The sequence below is a fragment of the Protopterus annectens genome, chromosome 1.part1 (genome assembly GCF_019279795.1).
Source record: "Protopterus annectens isolate FY-2018-M chromosome 1.part1, PAN1.0, whole genome shotgun sequence".
Lineage (NCBI taxonomy): Eukaryota > Metazoa > Chordata > Ceratodontiformes > Protopteridae > Protopterus > Protopterus annectens.
This window is the reverse complement of record NC_056726.1, coordinates 621,961,810-621,980,728: the sequence shown is the minus strand read 5'-3', so window position 1 is coordinate 621,980,728 and position 18,919 is coordinate 621,961,810. Positions and strand designations below refer to the sequence as shown.

Genomic DNA, 18,919 nt, shown 5'->3' with positions numbered 1-18,919 from the left:
CCCTTCTAACGCTTATGTTGAGGGTGTTTCCAGAAAGAAGACTTGCAAATGGAAGCACCTGGACTCTTCCCCAGAATCTTTCACCAAAGATAATAACTTGGAAGAAGGAAAACATTCCCCTCACTCTCTCTGAAGACGTCACATTTGGTGACTATGAATTAATGAAACAGAGAGGTCTTGGTCTTCCCAAGACCCTTCACCTGACGAGTCAGTATTCCTGGAGGCTTTTGGCACCAGACCAACATCGTCCTGTGTGGTACCACCCATTGATCCTCTTAGATCGTATGGCTGAACGGGTGTGAAAGGACCCTGTTGTGGTAGGGCCCATACCTAAGAAGGCTGACAGAATCTTAGCAGCACCTGTGGATTCGAAACACCACAGTAAAGGTCCATCAGTAGATGCTGTGGTGGTGGCAACAGCCACCAAGAATGAGCTTTTAGAAGAAAGCTAATCTGTTTTCCAAGAAAGCTTTTTCAGTGCTCCTGAATGGTTGCCCGACTGCTGTTCGGTGGAGGGGTTGCATCTTTCCTTACACCCTCAAGACTGGCACAAGATAACATCACACTCATGGGTGCTAAAGATAATATCCAGAAGCTGTTAAATTCCCTTTTTCCTCCCACCCCAGAAAAAAGAGAAATTTCCTAGTGTGCCTCCCAAATAGTGGAACTTAGTAGCCACAGAAATTTCAAAGCTGCAAGGAAAGAGTAATCCGTCCAGTCCCCCATGACTGTTAGAATCTGGGGTCTATTCCAGGTTCATTTTAGTACCCAAGAAAACTGGGGACGTAAGGCTCACTTTGGATCCAAGTCGACTAAACCAATTTGTAAAACAGACAAACTTCCAGGTGGTCACAGTGCAGCTCATTTTGCTTGTTCTGAGGCATGGCAAGCAGATGTTCTGTATAGATCTCCAGGATGCCCTACTATCGCATCAAAATAGCGAAGCACTCCAAGTGATTTCTCCACTTCCAGCTGGGAACCAGTCATTTACAATTCAGAATGTTGCCATTCTGTCTCACTACAGCGTCTTGTGTCTTCACCGAGAGATCCAAGTCTTCCTGTGTCTAGATAATTAGCTCCTCACTGCCCTCACTAAGCATCTTCTACTCATGCAATGGGACGATGCACTCCAGTTGCTTCTGAACTTAGGAATTTCAGTAAACCTACCAAATGTCAGCTGACTCCTGTCATCTAAACACCAAACTTCAGATAATCAGCCTTCTCCTAGTCAGGGACTCAGAGAATTAGTCTCATAGCTCTTCAGGTTCTACACCGCCCAAAACCACCAGTGAGGTTAATCCTTCATCTCTTAGGTTTCATGGAATCCATGATTTTAATGATTTCTTTAGCAAGATTTTTCATGACAGTGCTGCAATGGACTTAAGCAGTACCGTAGTCTCAATCCATTCACCCTGTACATGCAAAAATTTGAATTACACAACTGTGCAAAAACTACATCGCCTGCTGAATAAAATCTCTGTCTGTAACTAAGGGCCATCCTTTTCCAGATGGATTTCGCCAATTGCAACGGTGACTACTTAAGCATCCCTTCTGGGGGGTGCATTTTGAAGGTAAGGTGGTCCAAGGTGCATGGTCAGCAACAGAGGCCAATCTTCACAACAATGTCTTGAAGAGGAGAGTGTTGCTTATTGCACTGCAGACATTTCAGGTGGTACTTCCCAAGTGTGTGATATCTGTACAGATGGACAGCAATATTGTTGTATGGTACATCAGCCGACAAGGTTCTTATCCTCTTTGTTGAGAAACCATGAGGGTTTGGCAGTAGGCAGTGTTTTGACAACACTTTCTGATAGCGGTGCACATCCTGGGGACCTCCACTGTACTTGCAAACAATTGTGCAGGACAGTCCTGATGACTTATAAATGGTCCCTCAGTCCTACATTGACATAAACAATTTTTAGTCACTGGGGTCAACCTTGCTGTGGCGTATTTGCTTCCTGTCTAAAAAATAAAAGCAGTGGGTATTTTTTCTTGATCTCCCCATAGGAGAGTCACCAAGAGATGCTCTGGTCCACAGTTGGCCCGTGGGTGTCTTGCATGCTTTTTCTCCTTTACCATTAACAAATTCATACAGAAAGCAAGGCAATGCAAGACCAGAGTGATCCTCATTGCTCCCTTTTGACCCCAACATATATGGTTCCCCTTCCTTTGGCCTCTTCTGATTCATCCTCTGTGGAATTTGGATCATTATCCAGATCTACTCACTCACCCATCTGGAATGCTCCCTCCAGATCAGAAGTCCGTGAAGTTAACCCCATGGTTCCTCCAGTTTTAGCCATAGCCAGAGGTGCCAGGCTTTCCTCTGCAGTAGTCAGTATACTTTCTGCTTCACAGAAACTGTAAACTAGGAAAGTTAACACAGCAAATGGAAGGTATTTTCAGTTTGGGCTTACTTCAAAGGTCTGGGCACCTTTTCAGCACCAGTTCCTTCCATACTTGAGTTTTTGTCTGATCTCTTTGACAAAGGCTCCAGATTTACAACTAAGGTTCAATTGGTGGCTGTTTCCAATTTTTGTGTTGGAAGTAATATGTCTGTTGCATCTTTCAAGATCTCAAAAGCCTCCTTTAAAGGTACTTTTTGTCTTGAGACCTCCCATCCATCACCGCCATGGGATATCACCATCCATTTCCAAGCTTTAACCCAGGCTCCTTTTGAGAACTCGCCAACACAACAGATTTAACATTTTTTACATTAAAAACTTATTTTCCTAGTCACAGTAACATCAGCCAAATGGATCTCAGAACTTCAAGCCCTGTCATCAAAGTCTCTTTATCTGTTTCCCTTAGAACTAACACATTCTTTATTCCTAAGGTGGTGCCTGATGCTAATTTAAACCAGTAGTCTATACATCAATCCTGTCTTCTTTCCAAGATACTCAAAGGAGAATATCTCCTACATTTGTTAGATGTTGACAGACAACGCAGATTCTATATTTGCAGGACAAAAGATTTCAGAAAGGATTATCTGTTATTCATTTCCTTTTCCACTTTAACATAGGTGCCAAGGTCTGTTCCTGTTGGATCTTGCAATCCATATGCATGAAATGGATGAAAATCAGACAACATGGATCATAAGTACATAACTTTCATTTTCTTTTCTCTTTACCAATCAGGGGGTTCCAGATAAATGTTCAAAAATCCACCTTGACTCCATCACACAGGATTGTGTTTCTGGGCTGCCTTCTAAAAACTCAGCAAAATGCTTTTCTTACCCAGGAAAGGGTGGTTTTGTATCTGGAAATTTTCCCAGGCTTCTCCATTCAGTCTGACTTCGGCAAGAGAATATCTAAGGATCTTCTGGTTCGTGGCTTCTACGATTGTTATCATTTTTCTTGCTAGGTTACACATGAGAAAAATTCAGCGGCTTTTAAAGAACACATGGACCCAACATTCTCATCTTCTGAAATTTCATAATCTAGTTTTGGGCTTTGTCAAAAAGGAACTGCACTGGTGAAGATTTCAAATGTCTCAGAATCCAGAACAAATTGTGCATTGATGTGGTAAATCAGCCCTCCAGCAGTAAAATTTGTTAAAATTAAAAAGAATGCCTCAAACAGATGCCCTATGCAGCTCGACTGAAGAAACTCCACCTGTACTCTGTTGCATACCGCCTACTCAGAGGTGATCTCTGCCTGACATACAAGACCGTGTCCAACCCAGAATTGATGGACATGCTCCATCTAAAGAAAACCATATCCCCTTGAGCCACACACTCTAGGGATCTAAACCTCACCACAACAATAAATAGGACGTGCTGGATGGATAGATTTCTGTCCCAGAGGCTACCCATGCTTTGGAACAAGATTCCAATCTACATTAGGCAGAGCTCCTTGCTAACAATCTTCAAGAGAAACCTTAACGAGTGGATGAGAAACAGAAAGTTTACCCCGGGGATCACTTCAGTGGCTCTGCTGGACAGAGGCACAGGGAACTAATCTAAGGGGGTGGTGAAAGCCAACACATTCTCTAGCTAGGCTTATAAATGCCTTTGGGCAGATAACCTAGTACCTACCTGTGAACCTAAATAAAAATAGATCACAGTCAGTCAGAAAATGGCATTGCTGGCAAAACAGATCCCATTTATAACCATTTAAAGTAACTTGAAAAGATAAAATATAACTCGCTACACTATGAAAATACAGCACAAATGTAAAAAATGAACTAACACTCAAAAAGATTGTAAGCTAGATCAGAACTGGGCTAGAAAATGGTTCATGAGACACTCCTTTCATAATCTATAGAAATCTCTAAAACCCTGTTCAGAAAACAACTTGCACGGTTACCTCAGCCATCCAAAATCAGTAGGAAACTCTGATAACAGGAATGTGTAAAACATTTTTTTCCCTAATTCACTATCATATTCTGTCATTATGCCATGTGCAGTATTTTGGGTTTACTTATGTATATGTCTTCAAACCCAAGTTTAAAATATTTTGTCCTTAACTGGCAACCGCATGTAATGCATATTATGTCTGTTATTGTGTGTGTGTATATGTTTCAGTTTTAATTAAAATTAGTCTCAAGGTAATAAACCCCAAGCTGAACCTGAAAAATGGCCCATGAGATCACTGTTGTGGTTAGTAAGTTAAATGTGGAGTTGGTTAATTCTACAGCAAGATATCACATGCATTACCCAAACCAGACCCATAAGTATTTCATGTATCTGTTTCTGGCTAATCACACTATAAAAGATTATTAGACAGACTAGAACATAGATTTCAGTGGGCTTAAGTAATTTGTTTAAACTTTCTACTAAACTGGACTTTAATGAATTTTCAAAGGATTTTATTACTGTAATGTCTTGTGGATGGTTTCTATTCCAATTGAGATACATTTTAGTCATTTTTCTTGGAAGTGTCACTAATCTTTTTTTTATTATTATTGTAGTAAGAATTGTATTAGAATTTCTTAGTTTTATGTTTTAATTTTGTCCTGATTCCCACACTGTGACTAGTTTATTTCAATTTGATAAATGGATAAGTGAGCTGATCTGTTGACCCTTTTCAGTCATGCCAGACTGTCAGGTATTCCCCTGTAGGTTTGAGCCGTATACCCAATTCAGTACAGAGCAGGAGTTGAACTCTGGGACTGGGTGTAGTCATCTGCAGCTGGGTTGGAGATTTTCTTCTGAGCCATACCCTTCCTGTACAGTGCAATGAAAAAGTATTTGTCCCCTTCCTGATTTCTTATTCTTTTGCATGTTTTTCACACTTAGATGTTTCAGATCATCAAACAAATTTAAATATTAGACACAGATAACCAAAGTAAACACAAAATGCAGTTTTTAATGATGATTTTATTTATTAAGGAAAAAAAAACTATCCAATCCTACATGGCACTATGTGAAAAAGTAATTGCCCCCCCCCCCCCTTGTTAAATCATGAATTAACTGGTTAATCACATTTTTTGGGAAAGCTGAGTTCAGTTTCACTAGCCACACCCAGGCCTGATTACTGCCAGACCTGTTGAATCAAGAGATCACTTAAATAGAACCTGTCAAAGTGAAGTAGGTCAAAAGATCCCAAAAAGGAAGACGTCATGATGCGATCTAAAGAAATTCTGGAACAGATGAGAAACAAAGTAAATGACATCCATCAGTCTGGAAAAGATTACAAAGCCATTTCTAAAGCTTTGGGACTCCAGCGAACCATGGTGAGAGCCATTATTCACAAATGGAGAAAACATGGAACAGTGCTGAACCTTCCCAGGAGTGGCCGGCCTACAAACATTACCCCAAGAGCGCAGCAACGACTCATCCAAGATGTCACAAAAGAACCCAGAACATCATCTAAAGAACTGCAGGCTTCACTTGGCTCAGTTAAAGGTCAGTGTTCATGACTCAACCATAAGAAAGAGACTGGGCAAAAATGGTATGCATGGCGGAGTTCCAAGGGGGAAAACCAGTGCTGACCAAAAAGAACATAAAGGCTCATCTCACTTTTGCCAAAAAACATCTTGATGATCCCCAAGAATTTTGGGAAAATATTCTGTGGACTGACGAAACAAAAGTTGAACTTTTTGGAAGGTGTGTGTCCCGTTATATCTGGCATAAAAGCAACACAGCATTTCAAAAAAGAACATCATGCCAGCAGTCAAACATGTTGGTGATAGTGTGATGGTCTGGGGCTGCTTTGCAGATTTCCCTGATTCCTGTAGATCTTCTTTCTGCATTTGAAGTTATGGAAAGGATAATAGGCTCTTTCACTAAGCATTTGACAGACCTTCCTGTATTGGACAGCGCAGTGGTGCAGCATTAGCATTGTTGCCTCACAGCAAGAGGTTCTCCAGTTCGATTCTCTGCTGGGGTGCCTTCCGTGTGGAGTCTGCATGTCCTCCCTGCATTCATGTGGGTTTCCTCCCACATTACAAAGACATACATCTAGAGCATTTCTCCCCAGGCCTCCGCTGAAAATTGGCTTCATTCCAAGTCGGACTTTCCCAGTAAACAAATAAGTAAATGAAAATAAATATTACCAGCTCTACTCTTAGACACCCTTCCATCAGCCAATTCAGCCTGTTTATCATGACTCCTCAGAGAAGGCCAGCATGATCACAGATTCTTCATGGGGCTCTAATCAACCCTCATTTGGAGATTCCCAGGAAGGGGATGTACAAGAGGTGCTACACGGACACACACAAACAGTCCCTGATATCAGGCTTGGATGAGAAAGAGGACTACCCAAAATCCCCTCTAAAAAATGCATTTGGTGAGATTGCTGAATTGATGATGGTTCTTGGCTAATGAACCCACCCTCTAAGGACAAGGAAATGTTCTTTGAGGCTTACAATTCAGCACCCTCTACCTCTTTGATGGTCCCTCCTCCTTGAATGTCTTACTGATTTGACCACCAAGAAGGTGTGACAGGAACCAGACAACTGGAGTTATACCTAATAAGCCTTAAAAAAAAAATCTGTGCTCACCTAAAGATGGGCAGTAGTAGTGGAGAGTGCCTGTAGTGGACTTCTTGATTGTTTCAGCAGCCAGTGTGAGAGCTGACCAAAGATTCAGTCACTGTTCTGTCTAATAGTCTAGAGCATTGGAGAGGAGGGGGAATGTGCTTGGGCAGTTTTGTCTTGAGAGTGTTAAACTATGTGATGCACTTGAATCACTTCCAAAGGGACCTAGCAGAACAAGCTATAGATACTTTGCACAAACCTCATGTGGTGGAGTCAAGAAAATAGCTGGAGGCAACTGTGGTGGTAATGGTGAATGTTAATAAACTATCTGTGCGTTGGCTACGTAATGCAGCTGATGGGGCAGCTAGAGCAGCAAGCACAGGCAATTACACTTGGATATCTTGCTACAGCTATGCAGTTTTGTGGACAACTTTAAAGTGTCCTTCACCAACGCCCCTTTGACTCCCCCCCCCCTCACTGGTGGACCTGTGACAAAAGACAGACAAGGTGTGAACAAGGTTAGATGTCTGCCGTAGGTGATAGATTTGAGAGCCCTCAGTGATCCTTTAACAGGACAAGAAGCATGTAAGTCTTGTTTTGAAAACCTCAGCATCAGCACTATGATTCAACCTCAGACAAGGGCAGCCATGGCAAGAGCAGCCCTTCAGTGGACACAGATCATAAGGTCACAAGGTCCGCAGAACTAAGGATTCTGGGGGGTGGGACTTTCCTGACAAGCACACCCAGTGTCCCCCAAAGACTTGCCTGGCTGTCCAGCTCTGGAGGCAATCAAGGGCCATTTGTCTCTTCACAAATCTGTGTGGATGGCCATCATGCAGAACAAATGGGTGAGAGAGCGAGAGAATATCTAGAGGCTTTATTATTGCCTTCCCATCCCTCTCCACCTTGGTTACAGCCACTTGTGGATGTTACACCCCATCAGTTTAAAGCAACAAAATAAGAATTTCCATCTTCCTACAAAAAAAGAGCCATAAAAGAGGTCCCCATCAGACCAGAAAGTGTGGGGTCACTATTCCAGTTTCCTTTTAGTTCCAAATACAAACAAGGACCTCAGGCCTAAAGCTTCATGTAAAAAAGAACCCCCATTCAAAATGGACACAGTGCAGGCAGTTTTACCCTGTCTGAAGGTGTGCTTGAAAAGACCTCCTGGATACCTGTCTCTATATAAAACGTGCATAGGAATCACAGAGGTTTCTATGCATCCATCTAGGAGCCACACTTTCGCTTCAGGACCTTGCACTTCGGTTGCACCACAACCCCCACCCTCTGTTGTTCAAGTGTATAGCAGTATTCATAGCTCATCTACAACCCGAAGGGATGCATGAATTCTCATATCTAGATGATTGGCTTTTCCCTGTGACAACCAAGGGGTCCTTTCTAACAGTCAGAGGTTACATTTTGTAACTCTAAATATCTTTATGAACTTCTATAAATCATGACAAATCAAACCTTTAGCCCTCCCAAGAGATTACCTTCATTGGTTGCCATCTAGATACAAGAATCTCTGCATTAAGGCTTCCTGAGGTGGAATCTGAAACATTCCTATCATCATCCACACACTTGGAAAGCAGTCTACATCATTGTCATTAGTTCTCTGGGTACTATGTCTTTTGACTGCTTCATTAGTCATGATCACATGCAAAATTCTACATGAGTAATCTTCAGTGGTTGTCTTCTACACAGTGGTTCCAGTATCAGACCATCCAACATCACCAGTCCAAGTAACCCAGATCTGCAGGCATTATCTAAAGTTGTGGTTGATGTCCCCAGCGACTTCTGTGGACTGACCATTTGGAATGCTACATCTCTCAGCTGTGTTTTATTTTATTTGCATTTGTTTACTGGATTAGAGCACTGATCTCTGTACACCTTTTTCAGACTTAGCCTGGAAATGTCTAAGTGACTTCCACAGTCACACAGGCAATGGAGGTTTAGGGAATCAATCCCTGGACCATTGGAACACAGGAAACAGCTCCTTAATCCTAAGCGCCAACTTACCAAACTGTGTAGCTACCGTGGACACCACCTTGTCAGGGTGGGTGGAGGTGCTTTTCAAAGGAAGGTTAATCCAAACAGTCTGGACCATCAGTCTCCAGAAGTTGAGAAGACCTCTCATAATATTGCAAGAATATTAGGACTCCATCCCCATAGGGCTTGTAGCAGTTTTATTAAACATGTCTGATTTGTGGAACATCAGCAAGCAGGGTGGAACCAAATCCCAGCCTCTCTACAGAGAGGCCTTGAGTGTGTTTGGTAATGGGTAGTAGATGTACATCGCTTTCTGATTGCAGTACATATTACTGGGAGAAAGCCAGCTGTGTAGCAGATAGGCTTAGCAGATCTTTACTGATTTCTCACGAGATGTCCCTCAATTTATCAGTGGCACAACAGATTTTCAGTCATTTGGGCCAGCCTTGCTGTGACCTTCTTGCATCCCATTCCAACACCAAATGCAGGAGCTACTTTGCCCTTATTTCATCCAATGGACAATCATCACGCATGCCAGTGACTCCATTGTCTCCTTCATGACTTCCCAGCAGTGACTTCTAATTACACAATTTCTTCAGATAACATTGACATGCAAGTCCAGAATAATTCTCAAAACTCCACCTTGGCCCAGGCATATCTGGACTCACTTGATCAGGCCTCATTTCAAGAAGTCCCCCTTAGCTTCTAGATCTAACTTCATGGTTACTCCTATTTCCTTAATGGCTAGGAAATCTTTATTTTTCCAGACTTTGGTTCATATGTTGTCTGCACCCCAAAAGCAGTCTACATTCAATCCCTACAAGAGTGAAAGAAAAAATCTCTGTCTAGACCATGAAACAAGTCTTAGCCTCTTATTCATGACGACAGTTATTTCAACAGAAGAATTTCAGAAGTGAAAGCTTTATCAGCTACTCTGACATATATTTAATATTTCAAACTGAAGAAACCAAAGAACAAACCCAAAAAAAACAGCAAAAGTGACGACTGGAAGGTGAAAACTGCGAAATCCAACAAATAGTTTAAAGTATAAATGGAGCTGGATGGTAGTAGTTTATTTTATCTTGTTGTCTGAAGAAGTTTGGCTACTAGCTGGACGAAAAGTGATTCAAATAAAATTGTATGCTTAACTTTTACATTTTGTGGATTTTGTTGGACTTTGCAGTTTTCACCTTCCAGTCGCCACTTCTGCTGTTTATTTGGGTTTGCTCTTTGGTTTCTTCGGTTTGATTTGTGGTTTTGTTCATGGTTACTGAGAGTATTGAAAATTCGTTGCCTGACTCTCCAATGCTGTTGTCTGCTTCTACGCAAAAGGGTTCGGATGATGTGGGGAATTTAACTGCTTTGATAAACATCATGCATGAGAGACTGGAAAGTCTGAGCACTAGACTTGACAAGTTTTCACAGACAATGGCTAATTGTAGGAAGAGTGAAGTTATGATGAGTAACAAGGATGTTCCATGTAACGGAACCATCAAGGGAGGTATGGAAGGTGGGGCAAGAAGTAAAAGATCTGCGCATACAGTTCCAGCGTCCACTACTACACCAGTGACATCAGCGCTTGTTTTGGGACCTGTTGATTTGCCAGATGTCACCTCCTGGCTTAAAGTACAGCCACCTTTGAAGTCAGGTGGGATGACAGTTGCTGAACAGCCGAGTGCAGGTAACACTTCTTTGGTAAATCAACTGAAGACTTTAGATCAGATGTCTTTGCGAGCTAAAAAGCTGCAACTAGAAATTAATTATTTCGATGAGTGCAAAAAGATGGGAGTGATTCCCAAAGGTTTGCGTTCTTGGCAGTACCCTTCGGGGTTAGAGGCTGAGTCAGAGTTTCATCTGGATTTGTTGAAACTCTTTGATAAACATGGATTCGAGCTGATGATCTTAATGAGTAAATATTATCAACAGACTGTGGCTGGCCTTACTGCTGAGATAGCCCAAATGGATCGGAACATCAGGTTACATAAAGACTTTGGCAGGCATAAATTTGATTATACCAGAATTTTCACTACAATAGATCACCATCTTAAGAATTCAGAAATCAAGGCAAAAAAATTAAGACTGGATATAGAAGCGTACAAGAATAATGCCGCTTATCTAACCCCGCCCCCTTCACAAAACCAGAACTTTGTAAATCGAGTATCTTCTCTCTACTGCAATAATGGTAATGAATGTAGGGGCGAACAAAGTCGTACTGCAGAAAATGTATTTGTCAACAATTTAGGGGACAGTAGAGGAGAAGATGACGAGCTATCACCAGAGAATGTAGACAAAGGTTTTGAACAAACAGGTAACTCAAAGGGAAGAGAGCAGCGTCCTTTTTCCAACAATGGTCAAAACCACCAGAAGCGTTACAACATGAGGGGGCAGCACAACGGCAACATGTACTACAAGAAAGGAGGGAACAACAGAGGGAAGAAATGACTGGTAACCATTTAAAAATTATGTTAAACAAAAATGGCAATTTTAAAGTTTACAACTTTACTAATCACATCATCAGTGCTGAACTATTTGAACTTTTTTCTAAGGGACTGACGTTTGTTCCAACACAGTATTTTGATTTATCTAGGACATTGATCTCAAATTATTTGTACGAAGGATGAATTTGACGTTGCACTTGGGGAATAAAGATAGTTTAAACATTGATATAAGAGTTCCTAGTACATTTAACCCCCTATACATCCCATGTTGAGCTTATATGAGCACTTGTGTAAAATGGATATAAGAAATATATGTGGGAAACGGGTGAATGGTGGTTGTCCTAACCTCTCCAAAAGGGAGAGGGAAGCTTTGCAAGCATTCAAATTGCTACCAGTGCATGTCTTAAAACCAGTCAAAGGTGGGGGTCTGGTTTTGATATAAATTAATATAACGAAAAAATGAGGACTGTGTTAGGTGGTAACACGTATGAATCATCTAGTTTGAATGAGCTAAATAATGCTTACAGATGCATTAATGTCTTCTTGAATGATTTTTTAGAGGGGACTATTGATTTGGGAACATTAAATTATTTAACAGTTGTTTCACCTAAAATTCCAAGTTTGTTTGGACTGCCAAAGTTACATAAAGATATTTCGAACCCCCCTATGTGGGTTTTGGCTAATGCTAGGTCTTCTATTACTTATACTATGGCCACATTGGTGGACAATATTTTAAAGAAATATGTGAGGAAAGAGTCTCTGATATGTAAAGACTCTTGGTCTTTTTTGGCAGCTATTGAAAGTTTCCCTTACCATGAAAATATAAAATTCTTAACTGTGGATGTCATTGATTTATATTTTTCAATCCCACATGCTTTAGGTATAGAATGAATAGTTGAACGGATGTTGGCACATGGTGCTGATGGAGGGGAAGTACGTTTGATTCAGGAATTGCTGGACATCATTTTAGGTAACAATTTTGTGATGTTTGATAACTATATTTATTTGCAAAAGGGTGGGGGTGGCTATGGGTTCCCCCTGTGGGGCCAGTTTTTCGAATCTTGTAAAGGCCCAATGGGAACACCTTTATATACTGAATGTACCTGAAAATCAAAGGAGGATCAAGTTTTACGCAAGGTTTTTAGATGTCTTTATTTTGCTTGATGGGACTAGTTTAGAGGTGGACAGCTTCTTGGAGGTAATCAATGGCAACACTGAGTTTTTGAAATTCACTCACAAGTGCACTGATGAAAAGATTCCGTATTTGGATATAGAGTTAAGTAAGGATGTTTCTAAGTGTTTTGTGGCTGCCATTCATTGTAAGGAAACTTACTCTAACTGTATGTTACACTATACGAGTGCCCACCCCCAGTATCAGAAGAAATCTGTAGTAAAGGGCCAAATGGTCCAAGCTGCACATATGGTAACAAGACAGGACAGATTTCTTGAGGAATGTGAATTACTCAAGGGAATGTTTTTGATGAGAGGGTACCCTGAGGTGTTGGTATTGGATATTTTTGAGGAAGTTTGGAGGAAAAGGAAAGCAGGTATTTATAAACCTATATTGACAGGGGCACCGTGGTGTTTTGGATAAGGTTGAAAGTGAAACAAGTGATTTGAGTCCCCCCTGTGAAGAGGTAGTCTTTGATGACCAGAAGTCAAAACATTTGATGAGTTTCATTACGTATTTAGTTTGGAGGCTGAAGCAATAAGGTCAATTTTACAAAGGACCTGGAGTGTGTTTACCTTTGAGATGGATTTAACTGACAAGTTAGGTGATAGACCAACAGTAATATACAAAAGGGGTAACAACTTAGAGTATAATGGAAATTAGTAAAAAAGCTAGATGCAGAATTGCTGGGACATTCAAATGTGAGTCTTGTAAGTTTTGTAGACATCTAGCAACTGGGAGTAGTGTTGCCATTAACAACAAAATATACAATCTTGAGGGAAGGTACACTTGTTCATCTAAGTCAGTGGCTTACCTTGCCTCATGTCCGCTTTGACCTGCGTTTTACGAGGGCAAAACTGACAGGAAACTTAGCCAGGATTTACGAGCACCTGTATAGTATAAGAAAAAACAAGTTGGAAAATGCTCTAGCTAAACACTGTGACCAACACTGTACACACGCCTTTGTTTTTAGAGTGTTAGATCAAATTATGCCCGATGTTAAAGGGGGTCCATTTCAACTCCTGTTGGAAAGGCAGGAGTTGATTTGGCAGTTAAAGTTACAATCGTATAAGGCTCCTGGTTTGAATGACGTTTCTTTGGCTTGTACTTTAAAATTAAGATGTCTTTTACGGTGAATGTGCACACATTAGGAAAGCCTTAGGGCTATGTACGTTTTTAAAATAAGTAAATCAGTATTTATGGTATCGTATTAATATTTTTTATTATTTTTAACATGTATTTATGTGTGTGTTTAAACTGGAGGAATGTATTTTATTTCACTTTTGAGGAACCTGTTTCTTTAAAGTGGTTTCCCTACCAATTAGTCAATTTGTACAACAAATGGTTTAGATGACGTATAAATAGAGCTGGATGTAGTAGTTTATTTTATCTCGTTGTCTGAAGAAGTTTGGCTACTAGCTGGACAAAAAGCGATTTGAATAAAATTGTGTGCTTAACTTTTACATTTTGTGGATTTTGTTGGACTTTGCAGTTTTCACCTTCCAGTTGCCACTTTTGCTATATATTTAAAATTTCACAAGGATAGGGTCACCTTGAGAACCAACCCTGCCTTTTTCCAAAAATAGCTCAGAGACCAGTCTAAATCAACCAGTAAATCTTACAGTTTTCCTTACAATTCCAACAGAAGTGAATATTTTCTCCATACATTGCATGTTCATAGACATCTGTCTCTACAGAAACACATTTCAGGAAAGATATGCAGCTGTTCACCTCCATTGCTCCAAACAAAATGCGTAAAAAAATCTCAAAGCAAACTTTATTCAGGTGGCTGTCAAATTGCATTTCGTTTGTTGCTCTGCTAATATTGAAATGAGCTTTTGGTTTACTAGGCAGTTTTATAGCAGTTTTATCAGATCAATTGCTACAGCTACTGCTTTTTTTGGAAAGTCTTCTGTCTGACATTTGTGCAACAGCAACTTGGTTTACATTGCATCCCTTTGCCAAACATTACAAATTGGATATCCCTTCTAGATCTCTGGCTTTCTTCAGAGTCTCAGATTTAAAATGTGTCCTGTCATGATACCACCTGAGAAAATAGCTTGGGATTATGTCCCAGCAATTGAATCAGACAGACAGATGAACTAGGTTGCAAAAATTATGTACTTACCATAACACTGGATCCTTTTGTCATCGTAGTCCGTCTGATACAACAGCCCTCCTTACTTCCCACTACCAAACTGTCAATTTTCAAGGGTCCTGCAAACTGTTCTGGATACGAATTCTAGTCCATTGTTTCTTATATCTCCTGATATGTATTGTTTCCTGGTCAGCAAACTTGTTCTTGGGTAGTCTGGGCACAGGGGAGTTAAGGGAGGAAAAATCTGAATGAGCTTGAGGTTAGGACCACTAGCAGATGATCGGATTGGATCTGACAAGTGGCATTGTACCCAGCAGTCCTATTGGACGGACTAGATTGAAAAGGATCCAGTATTATGATAAGTAGATAACATCTGACAGTGTATGAATTTCACACACACAACAAACACAGGGCATGCAGGCTGTGTGTGTATGTGTGTATACGTTTGTTTTTTAACATACGTAATGAAGTTATTCTTTCTGGACAGTTTCCAGACACATAATAGACTTAAGTGGGAGTGGTAAAATTTATTTTTATGCGGTTAAAGTAACCAGTCAGCATATTTTTTTTTTTTTTTTGGGTGGGGGGGGGGTGTACATAAACTCCACACAGTAAATAACTGTAGATAAAGACTCACTAGTGCTTTAAAATGACTCCTAAGTTTGGACCTTGCACTTGGCTCCCCCCATACATCCCCTGTCTAGAACAATAACTTGTTTACATAGTCAGGAACAAAAGAAGTAAAATCTTACTAAAACATTTTCACTTGAAGGTCTATGATTCAGGCCAGGTGTGGTAGTGTATTTGTTATCCCAGATTCATAGACCAGAGATGTGGCACTTGCAAATGGAGGTGGGTGATACATATGTATATTTTTTCTGGCACCCTACTAATGCGTTAATATGTTTTTTAGTGGAACTTTTGCTGTCCATTAAGAGTTCCCCAGATCCAGGTCCCTCCATAATTTACTTTTAATATTAAAAATGAGAATGGCTTCTTTTATAGGGAGAAGAAAACTGTAAATGTCCATAGTTCATCCCTGGATTTGTTAGTTGCATAGATTCCATTATCTGCAAGTTTCATATTAATGGTAGAACAGGTGTTATTGTTACATAACAAATTCATTTTGTTAGCAAATTCAAAACAGAGTAAACACTGTATTTTATTTGTCAGTTTAATCAAAAACAAGGTATAATACATCAAGCCATTAATAACCAATGCATTTTTCAAATGCATAAACTCATTGTCTACCTGTTATATAATTTCTAATTATGTAATTATTACAAAGTTCTTTTAAAATTACATAGTCACAGCAGTGGAATGAGATTATTCCTTGCGTAATACTGATGTCTTTTGTAGGGTTTCACTGCCACATAAAGGTTGAAAACTGCTTTAGATGTTGTGCTTTGTACTGCATTTACTGTTCACTATCTTTCTGAAACAAAAACCTGATTTCATTGATGAGAAGCAAGGTTAGTAATTAGGCTGAAGTTTTTTTTTTGGCTTTTTAACACAGTTACAAGATATATGCCTCACTCTGGTATTTTCTTTTTCATAGGAAGAGTTCGAATATTGGTAGCTACAGACTTGGCATCACGTGGGCTTGATGTTCATGATATAACCCATGTATTTAATTATGATTTCCCTCGAAATACTGAGGAGTATGTCCACAGAGTAGGCCGCACTGGACGAGCAGGGTAAGAAATTTTAACCATGTTCTGTCTCTCTAAGTATGCATTTGTGTTCTGGAAAGGAGGAGTACTGTTGCTGACTAATCAAGAACAGTCTCACTCTAGACTAGCATTGTATCCTTACTTGAGGATTCTCCTCCACGTTATATTCTTATTTTCTTAATTCTGTTTGGGGGTAATTCAACAAAGCTTACACGGAGCTAATCTCCGTTTAAGCATAGTGGCAAGGCTCTAACATGGAGTTCGAAGGCTGTGAGATCCAGGAAACAGTGCTGGGGGTGTGCACGAGCCTCCCAGCACTGTTCAACCACGGAGGCAATCGCGGAATGTAAATCACCTCATTTGCTGGAGAAAACTATGCAAATTAGGTGATTTAACAATCCAGGAAGCAGACAGGCATCCGTGTAAGAGCCATGTCTGCATTACAAATGTATGGAGGAACTGTCAGTGTACCAGACCACAAAAGAAAAAAAACAGGGCTATATCAAAGTAAAGCATGTATTAGTTGCATCAAGCATGCCAGTGGCCAAAACTATGGCCATTGGCATGTAAAACTGATGCAAAATATTAAAAATCAAAGTTAATTTTTTCTGTACATATACCATGTTTAAGCAGAGCACAGTGGCGCCCAAGCATGGGATCTGACAAAAAATAAATTTAAAATAAAAGGGGATTATTTAAGCTAAACTTAAATTCCCAGGCTATTATACTGGCCAGCATGCAGACTCATACAATGGCAGGTAACAGTGGTTGCTAAGGACATGGGCACTCATGTAGTGCTTTACCTAATGTATATGTAATTAGGTGTATGCAAATGAGCTTTAATTGAATAGCAAAATGGGCCACCATGTCTGCAGGTACCTAACCATTTAGGGGCTACAACATGTTGGTGTAGGCAGAAGAAGCAGCTGATATGAAAAGGGGGTGCGTCATGCTTTGTGTAAGCACATTGGAGCTCCGTGGCTTCTGTTTGCACTTGGCTAAGCACATCTAAGCAGGGGTGTGTCTGAGGCTGCTTTGTTGCTGAGAGAAATGCTGAGTGTGCTCGTGTACAGGAGAGGGTCCTTTCTGCTCAGCAGGTGTTTACACTAGCTCCACGGTTTAAAACTGGAGGAAATTGGGGGGGGGGGGTAGCAGACAAAAGGCAGTCAACTATAAATGACTAATGAGCCCTCTGCCACTCTCAGTGGGACATTCAAACCCCTCAATAATATAGCTGGCAAGTGGAATATATCATAATCAGCCAATCACACAGGTTGCATCTGCAGCACACCAGTATAAAGTATGCAGACACCCTTCAATCTGATTTCCCCACATACTCTGCACTATTGGAGTACACACTTGGGAATTTTAACTGACAAAATGATGGGGGCTGCTGCTGCTTTGCTACATCTCTATGTGATACTGACTGAAGGCGGATGAGGATGATGCTGACAACTGACCAAGACTGAGGAGTAGAAGAGTGTTCAGACCCAGGATAACCTTTCAGTGGCTACATAAGCTGGAGATAGAGCACTACAGGGTGGACAGGGACATACTACAGCAACTCATCTAACTCTGCCATCCTCACCTTATACCAAGAGCCAACAGAGGGGAACCCGTCCCAGTGGAAGCAAAGGTAGGTGTAGCCTTAAAAATACTAGCTACATGTACTTTCCAAATACCTACTGTCTTCGTCGTGGGGGGGGGGGTCTCACAGGCATCCACATCCAGGGTAGTCCACCAGTTCCTGGATGTCATATTAACACATGCCAGTGAGCACATTTTCTTCCACAGCACCCCAGAGGAGAAGACCAGCAATATGCATCTCTTCCACTAACACACTACCCAGAGGTACTGGGTGCCATAGACTGCACTCATGTCCACATCAAAGCACCACCCATTGTAGAGGGTAGAGTCTACGTCAACCACAAGGGCTATCACTCCAACTGCCAGGTTAAGTGCAATGCCCAGAGCATTATCAGCAATGTTTGTGCTGGCAGCCCTGGTAGTTATCACGACTCCCACATCTGGCACGGATCACAGCTGTACCAGGCATTTGCCAGGGGGACATCCTGTACGGCCATCTCGTGGGGGATGGCACCCATCAGAAATGCACACACACTGAAGAACGCCATAATGAGGCGCACACACAGACTAGGAACATTGTAGAGTGTATGTGTGGGCTGCTCAAGTCACGGTTCCACTGCCTTGACTTATCTGGTGGAGCCCTGCAGTACCCTCCAGCCACGTGCACACACATTCATAGTATGTGCCATGCTACACAATATGATCCTGTGGAAGCAGCTGCAGCAGGAACATCAGAGGGAAGGGGGCCACAGCCCCCACCATTGCCAAGGTCCCACAGGTACAGGGTGACTTGGAGGAACCCCCTCAGCCTGTCCCTGTAGGCAGACTGCGTGCCCAGTACACCCTGGCCTTGGCAAAGAGGCAATACACAGCACATTCACTGACACCCTAGGGACCCAGGGAATGACACCTCTCTCCGACTCTCACACACAGTAAAAAGGATGCCACACACATCATACTACCTGCACCTTGCCATGAATAGGCTTTGTGCTGGTTGCATGTGGCAGAGTCAGCCCCGAAGCACTGTCCTCACAACTGCCCCAAG

The 18,919-nt window shown here is 41.3% G+C and overlaps 1 protein-coding gene across 1 annotated transcript in view; it reads left to right on the top strand.

Moving 5' to 3' along the window:
* LOC122814914 (probable ATP-dependent RNA helicase DDX43) overlaps positions 1 to 18,919 on the top strand; it is a 1,494,383-nt gene that overhangs the window by 1,195,749 nt on the left and 279,715 nt on the right. The window contains exon 12 of the mRNA XM_044087182.1: positions 16,173 to 16,311. Coding sequence (XP_043943117.1) covers positions 16,173 to 16,311 — 139 coding nt within the window. The remainder of the gene's footprint in view (positions 1 to 16,172; positions 16,312 to 18,919) is intronic.